The sequence below is a fragment of the Chelmon rostratus genome, chromosome 4 (genome assembly GCF_017976325.1).
Source record: "Chelmon rostratus isolate fCheRos1 chromosome 4, fCheRos1.pri, whole genome shotgun sequence".
NCBI classification, from domain to species: Eukaryota; Metazoa; Chordata; class Actinopteri; order Chaetodontiformes; family Chaetodontidae; genus Chelmon; species Chelmon rostratus.
The window spans coordinates 23,378,113-23,386,373 of record NC_055661.1 but is presented as its reverse complement, the minus strand read 5'-3'; the positions used below and the strand labels follow the sequence as shown (position 1 = coordinate 23,386,373).

The following is an 8,261-nucleotide window of genomic DNA, read 5'->3' as shown; positions in this document are numbered from 1 at the left end:
TAAAGTGAAACCTTCTTAATATTTACCTTGGTAAAATATTTGTGCGGATGTTTTTTGTCCATACTCAAGAAATTCCCAACAAAGGGAAGACCCAATGGTCCTGGAGGAAAATTTGGAGGATTCTTTTTTTTAAGGAAGTCTACAAATAAGACAAAAACAAAAACGGGAATATCCCCTTGAGGTCAAAACTCAACAAAAAATTATCAAGCCACATTGTTAAAGAGAATTAAAGCAGTAGCAGCAGGAGGAAGGTTGGAGCTTCTCAAGGCTTTTGTCCTCCTCACTTGAAAAACCTGTTGTTTAATAATGCCTGTTAGTACAAAGGTTCTTGTGATAGTGTTCTCAAATAACCATCTACAGACATGCCTCCTTTTCCCTTGACATACAAGACCACTATTATATGATAAAAACTAAAGTAGTGATATAGTACACGATTAACAGAATGTTCTCTTACATAAACCATTTACAAAACATTGATAAATCAATTTAGCCTGAACAGTGGATCACCACTGTGTTTTTAATGCAATAGCAACCAGAGGATGAGTCTGTATTCTATTAGCATAATAGAAATGTAAGTCAAGCTGTCACACAGCTAAGAAATTTAGCATCATTGTCGATGGGCAGAAAAAGCTCAGATGAAAGACTGTTTTTCAAACTTTATTTGCTTGGAATCAGTCATATTTTCACAAAAGTTTTCAAAATATAATGAACACAGACAAACATTATACAATTTTCAATACTTTTGCACTGCATCTGTGTGATTGTTTTACAGGTATAAAAACATTTCCATGTTAAAAAAACTAAAAACAACTAGACCTATGTTAAATATTTTGAGTAGTGCACTCACATAATCCCAAATGTTTCCAACAATGTTCAAACTCAGAGAAACTGTAATTTTAGTTAACAGTTAACAGAGTTAACAGCCTGTTTTATTTGGCCACCTGTTGGTGGCTTCATATGCCCTTTACGTCCTGTAGTTGCTATAACTTCAAACATGGGAGACTCCAGATGATCCGTCAGAGAGTGAGGAAGGAATTCAGGAGACGTGACCAAACATAATGCGAATAAACCTTTAATATGTTGCCTCATCCGTGAACATTTGTGCTTGAGTCACACCAAATGGATTTTCATGTGCGATTTTAATTGTTAAACAATGAAGACAACACCTCCCATGATCCCATGTTACTTCAGGACATCATCAAACTACATTTTTTGTTATTCTTTCCATTGAGAGACCCACGGCAGCAAAAAATTACATTCTGTGCCTTTAAGTTTATGAAGCTCGTCATGAATCAATTAATGCAAACAGACAACTCTGGGATATGACTAAAAACGTTTATTTATTTAAGAACTCAGGAAAGGAAATTAAATGTTTGAGTTAGCAGCATTGGAGAATAAAGTGATGACTGCCACCTCAATTAATGGGACAGTCAGGTGATTTTCTTGTGTCTCACCTAATTGTGGGTCTTCTTTTTTTTGACAATCTGTCAAATGGTCTAGGCATGGCCTTAGATGATGATACAAGGTCATGTACACTCAACAGAATACATTTTTCATTTAGAAGTTATAAGAGGTAAATTTTGAATGTGTTCATTACTGTTAACTTTTGCAATAATTACCCCTATCTGTTCTGAATGCAAAAGCAAAAAAGAAAGATTCATGCATCTTCTATGAGTAAAAATTAACTAAATAATAATAACATTAACATATATAACATTAGTAAAAAGTTGTTATTTATGACTGTAAAGTCTGGTTTTTCAGTTACGAACAAAAATATGAATTGATTTTAATTGCACACATCCACATGGTCTTAAGAAGAGTTCTCCAAAAAACAAAATAACTGAAAACCTCTGTAGGAGGATCATGGGAATACCGGAGAGTTTTGCTGGTTTGTGCTGATGCTTTGTCTTTGTGTGGGATGAGAAAAGGTGGAGAAAATCATCGAGGCACAGCTACAATCCAAAACTCTTTTGGGGGAATGGGTGAAGCCCAGGATGCCCTCCAAACTGGGCATTTCTCCAGGAACAGGAGAAAAGGTGAAGCGTTGGAGGAGGATCGTAAAGAAAAGGAACAGCTACAAACACGCTAAACTCAGCTACAAGGACAAATGTGCTTGGCTAAAGTTAATGCTCTTAGGGGGAGTTTGGATGCACAACAAGCAGCTTTCACAAGACTGCAATCTGAGGCAGTGTTGGCAAATTTTGTGGTGAGCGATCAAATAGCTAAGAAGCAGAAACCTCAGTAGGAGAATTTGTGAAGGAGTGCCTTTTTGCTGCTGTGGAGCTGCTAACACTTGACAGAGTAAAAGTGTTTCAGAGTGTCTATTTGTCTGGAATAATTCATAGAGATGAAGGGAAATTCAGATGTGGAAACTCAGTAATAGTAAGTGTCTGTATGCTTTGGTCTTTATGGTGGACATTACCAAATACCTCTTGCCCCTGAATTCCACCGGGCGTCTAATGTCCACATTCTGTTTGCAATGCAGCCCAACAGAGCTGATTGCTGCCATTCTAGACAGTGCAGTGCAATTCCACCAGGCATGCCAAATTAAAGCTGTCACAAGTGGAACCTGAAAGGGGTAACACTGTGCATTTTTCTGCATGAACAAAAAGCCTGCTATGATGTCTGAATATGTATATAAGCAAAGAGAGAGAAAATCATCGAGGCACAGCTACAATCCTAAACTCCTTGGGGGAATTAGTGAAGCCCACCATGCCCTCCAAACTGGGCATTTCTCCAGGAACAGGAGAGAAAGTGAAGCGTTGGAGGAGGATCGTAAAGAAAAGGAACAGCTCCATTCTGGCCAGGTGCTCCCCTAAACACACACGTTTACCTGCAGGGAAACAGTAGCTTTAGATTAAAAGAGTCCCAGCATGTCATGAATTTGTAAATACCTGAAAGTGGAACCGTAAAAACTACCAGCTGAAAATGGTAAGAAGGCATCTCTTCTGCGAAACTGGCCCTTTGAATCCAAGAAATGCTCAGGATTGAAGGTATCTGGAGTCGCCCACTCATTCTTATCAAACAGCGCAGACCCAAGCATTGTATTAATAGCAGTGCCCTGGAAAGGAAGTCATAAAACGTTGGCATTGTAATGTAGAAATAATCCACAAATTTTATAGCTTGTTATCCACTCCTGGGTGAGTCCGGTCATAGGTGTTTACCTTGGGTATGAAGTATCCTCCCAGTGTGGTGTCTTTACTGGCCATTTTAGGGAATCCCAAGGGAACAATATTTCCCATCCTTTGAGTCTCATGGATGACAGCTTCTGTGTAAGGCAGGTTGGGTCTGTCGGCCATGTTGGGTTGACGCGACTGTCCGATCACTCTGTCTATCTCTGCCTGGACTTTCTCTGAGTGAGGAAGCAGAGTCGCCGTCTCACTGGACATAAGACCAAACTGTTTATAATGCTTAATGTGATTGATGAACTACCTACCCTGTATCTCTGGGTAGTGCAACATGTACACGAGGGCCCAGCGTAAAGTGGTGGCAGATGTTTCTGTCCCAGCCTCAATCAGGTCCAGAGTGCAAACCAGCAGAGTTTCAATATTGAAGCCAGCCTGGGGATCCTCCTTTTTCTGGCAGCACATAAGCAGGAAACACTCTTATTTTTTGACACTGACCCATGCTTTCATACCATAGTCTTTGCCTTAGCCTTAGATTGACTTTTTTTGACATTTCTACTTTATTTTTGTTTCATACTGACAGGCAGTGGACAGAGGGGATGACATGCAGCAAGGGAACCAGGCTGGAGTCCAATCCGGGCTGCTACGGTCAGGACTCAGCTTTGATACATGGTACATGCTCTACTGGGTGAGCTACCGTGGTGTCCCCAGAACATGACATTTTAGTAATCTACTGGATAATGGAGTTTCCGTCAGACAAATTTAGCCCAGTTAATTATTGAGTGTGTTCACATAAACACAATCTCAGCATCTTTCATAGAAACTCCTTTCTAGGGAGCTTTACTAAATATGTGGAAATACACTACCTTTTCCATCTCTGACAGGTAAACATCGATATAATCACGAGGGTCAGCAGGGTTCCACTCTTCCTGGTGCTTCTCGACTTCCTTTTTCAGGAAAGTCATGATCTCTTTGTAGTTGGCAAAGACAGTCTGGTGAGGTCCTGGCAGGTACTTCATCAAACCAGGGATGGCATCGTACAGCTATTGATGGGACAAACTCAGATCAGTGATGGACCCAGTTTGTTTTGTGGTCACAACATGATAGTCGAGGCAGATCAATTACCTGAGTCTGAGCCAAGCCAGCAAGCATGATGGCTTCTTGGTCTAACTCCAGAACCTTACGAAAGCTTTGATCACTGTATTCAAAGCGGTGTCCAAAGACCACAGATGAGATGATGTTACTCACTCCATTCGTTAGAATGTAGCGGGGACTGAAAGGTCGTCCTGGGAATATGATAATTTCAGTTCAAGTGGTGATAAATAATATTAGGATGTAGTAGTGGAAAGTAACTGAATTACCCTAAGTACAAATTTGAGATAATGTTCTTTATATTAGTATTTTCTCCTCATACCACTTTATACTTCTTCTCCACTGCATTTCAGAGGGAAATATTCTTTTTACGCCGTATAAATAATCCCCCATTTATTTGACAGCTTTTGTTAATTGCTGTTTTACAAATCAAGAATTGTGCACACAAAATGCTTGAAAGTGTTCAAGTACAGCTGAAATTATCAAATTAACTGAGAGTAAATTGAGCAGAAACTAATTGTTTAAGTAATTTTTCATGCTAAAATGCCAAACATTTCATGGCTTCTTTCCTTTTAATTTCTTAAATAATTTCAATTTATTTGAAACAATTTTCAGGTTTGGACTCATGGTTGGACAAAAGCAGCATTGTGAAGGTGCCACATTGGGCTCTGAGAATTTGTGACAGCATTGTTCACTATTTTCACAAACCGAACCATTAAAGGATAACTTTTGTTTTTTACAACCTGGACTTTATTTGTAGCATTAAATACGACCATTTAGACACCCAGACAACTTTGGTGGCATTTGGAGTCGTTTTGAAGAAATTAGAAATGTCTGTATCACAACATTGGAGGATTTCCACGCAATGATAAACTTCTGGCAAACAAAACCAAGGCAAATAAATAATCTATACATGTGTGTAAGCTACTTACTCAATCGAAAGTTGTCCATTTGGTCCTGCAGGCTTTGGCTGGGTCTTCCAGTTCACTTTAGGGACACGAAAAAAAGTCTCCACCACAGCCCGGTTTCTCATTGCGCAGAAATCCTCCAGTGTTGTGATACAGACGTTTATTGACACATCCAGACGCCTATCTCCTGGCCGCAAGTCCCACTCTGAGCAACAGAGGCATTCCTCCTCTGTTGTCATCGATGAACATATCCTCCTCTGTTGTCATCGATGAACATTGTCCACAAGAACACCACCAGTTACCGTCTACTCGTGGATGCACAGTCGTTTGTTGTTGTTTGGCCAGCTGTTCCTCTCTCTGCCTCCGCGTCCTCCTTTCAACGAGCTCCTCGTCCGTGTACTCTGGCTCAAAACGGTAAGGACGTCCATCGTAAACAAAGTCATTGTCCACCACCTCAGAGTCGGAAAAATATTCATCCATTTTGTGAAAAATAACAGTCGCAAACTACAGCTGAACTAGCCGACCGCCGCGAGAGTTGCTCGCAGCGCGCGGCACTCGAAAATTACATCATCCGCATCAGAGGTAGTTGTCTGGAGACACTGGATGTTGATAACATGCCACCACGGGCTCAGAGGGGAATAGTACCAGCATATCATAACAAAATATTGGAATATGAACGAGTTTCGCCACAGATTATGCGTTTATAGAGGCTACGCACGGGTGCCCCGATTACTCGCATTATACGGATATACGCGCCACTCCTCTGGGGCTAATTTCTTCAAAACGACTCCAAATGCCACCAAAGTTGTCTGGGTGTCTAAATGGTCGTATTTAATGCTACATATAAAGTCCAGGTTGTAAAAAACGAAAGTTATCCTTTAACTAATTAATTGATGAAATAATCTTTAGATGAATCCACAATCAAAATAATCATTAGTTGTAGTCTTACAAAAAACAGTTTAAAATAAGCTCCACCTCGACCAACTGCAACAACAGTAAAATCCCGCTTTTACATGAATGCATGAGTATTAATATTCTAATGATGTGATAGCACAACAGTCACAGGGGCCGTGAACACACGACTTTTACTTGTACTAGAGTATTTTTAAAGTGCAGTATTGGTGCTTTTATTTTGGCAAAGGATGTGAATACTTCCTCCACCACTGTTTGGATGTAACATCACTTTATTTGCCACATACATTCTGCACAATTGGGATGTGATGAGAGTAGACTGTCAGCAGTATTTTTGCAGCAGTCAAGTTATAACTGAAAGATGAATTTCTAGTATCTACTTACCTTGTTCATCTTTAAAAGCTTCACAAATGAAGTTGCTTTCCACTTCAATGTATTTTTCCAGTGACCTCTGGCCCTCTCCAAAGTAACGCAGGTGAGTGTTGGCAAACTTCCTCTGCTTCTTCCACAGGTAACCATTGCTCAAAGCTACGCCTGTGGGAATGTTATATCAAATTATACACAAAGCAAACAGGCCCTCTGCAGGGATTGCTGCAAATAGTTTCAGAAAAACATGTATTGTGCTGTGTTTAGGAATTCAATAACTTATGAGCAGCTAGATTAAAAATAAACAGCTACTATCGCGCCTTAATCTCTGCTGTGCTGAGTTTGGTGTATCCTTGTATCCAAGGAAAGAGCGTAAATGGAAAAATGTCAACACTACACATATTCTGCAATGACAATACAGTTTGTCCCATGTCAGTTTGCTGACTGGGTTCTGATTTCCAGTTAAATCCTTCAACACAGCACAAGGACATTTAATTTTACCCTGAAGAAGGAGTTTAATCCAGTAAAAGGCATTTTTGGTGCCATAAATTCATGCTCTCACATACTCACCAAGGCCCTTGAAGACAACATGGAAGAGAGGGACAATAGGTCGATCAACAAAGCTATCCAGCTGGTTGACAAGAGCCTCTTTGACCATCTTGTATCCTGAAACAAACACCATCCTCTCACTGCCTCTCCTCAGGCTGAACACTGGACCATACTCCTCAGCAAGCTGCATTCAAAAACAAATTCTGAGAAGTTTGCAAAAGCTTTTGTTGTCTTTTTATTTATAATTACAGATTGCATGGAAATAAAGGCAGTTTTTGTCAGATGAAATGCTTGGTGGACAATTACATAAACACTTTGGACTAAACTTGAAGTAACTTCTCATTGCAACCACTCCTGCAAAAGGTTGTTGTCACTCTATTGTTGATGCTCATATTACTGTTAGTTTAATGTTAAACTGTTCTCTTTGATATACAAAGTAAATAAATACTTATTTTACATGTATTGACCTGCAGTTTGTCACTGATTATTTGTCATGTTTTGAGCTGAGAAACTGTTTTATGTTGCTTTAATGGTCAGAAAACTTTTATAGCTGAATACCAAACCTTAGTTTAGGTAAAACACATGACTATGCACTAATATCAAATTGGCAGCTGGTAAGAGTACACTTTGGGGTTCTAATTTTATGATGCTATTGTGTATTTATTGATTTTCCCTGTGCTCATTGTGTTGACAATGCCTCTTTTGTAAGCCAAATCACCACAAAGATCGAATCTTTACATCTCTTCTCTCAGAAAAATGAAATGTCAGTGTTCACCTCACCTTGTCCATTGTTTTGAAGTCCACTCCTGTGAAGACATTTCCCAGAAAAGGCACAGCCCAGGGGCCAGGTGGAAAGTTGTGTGGCCTCCAGTTTCTGACAACATCAGTTAAAAGTAAAACCACAAAACCGGACAACAGCCAACCAGTGAAGTCCATACACTCAAAAAGTGCTTGAAAAATCATGGTAAAGATTGTTCAAAAAGCCCTTCTGTAAAATCAGTTTGCTCATGCAGATAGCACGGTGGTGGCTCTCATATTATACGGGTGAGGAATGGAGGAAGCTGGAAAAAGAGGCCCAAAGAAGGATATGTTATATAACACTGGTGGCCTCTCAGGACCTCTAAGCTGGAGGTTGGACTTGTCGAGCCGGTTGTTTACTGTGTCACCAGTCAGCAGTCTTCCTAATAATGTTAATGCTTTTATATACTGTTTAAATTCATTTGTCAGTAATCATTGAATCAACAATGCAGTTGGCAAAGTATGGCGAAACAAACAAACAGTGAAAGCATCTAAGATGTTTTTGACCTAC

At 39.8% G+C, this 8,261-nt stretch overlaps 1 protein-coding gene across 1 annotated transcript; it reads right to left on the bottom strand.

Moving 5' to 3' along the window:
* Positions 1-641: 641 nt before the first annotated feature.
* LOC121605107 (cytochrome P450 2J2) lies at positions 642-7,982 on the bottom strand. Its single transcript, XM_041934885.1, has 9 exons — positions 7,733-7,982; positions 6,974-7,136; positions 6,422-6,571; positions 4,251-4,411; positions 3,992-4,168; positions 3,437-3,578; positions 3,165-3,352; positions 2,920-3,061; positions 642-2,833 (listed from the first exon to the last, which is right to left on the bottom strand). The coding sequence occupies exons 1-9, from the start codon at positions 7,913-7,915 to the stop codon at positions 2,658-2,660; spliced, it is 1,482 nt and encodes a 493-aa protein (XP_041790819.1). The 5' UTR covers positions 7,916-7,982; the 3' UTR covers positions 642-2,657.
* Between the last annotated feature and the right edge of the window lie 279 nt (positions 7,983-8,261).

What these genes read in the sequence shown, in the direction of transcription:
- LOC121605107 (XM_041934885.1), bottom strand. Translation starts at nt 7,915, where the DNA reads ATGATTTTTCAAGCACTTTTTGAGTGTATGGACTTCACTGGTTGGCTG. An exon ending in CTGGCTTGGCTCAGACTCAG is followed by an intron (nt 4,169 to 4,250) that starts GTAATTGATCTG and finishes TCCCATCAATAG; the next exon opens with CTGTACGATGCCATCCCTGG. An exon ending in GCACTACCCAGAGATACAGG is followed by an intron (nt 3,353 to 3,436) that starts GTAGGTAGTTCA and finishes TTCCTCACTCAG; the next exon opens with AGAAAGTCCAGGCAGAGATA.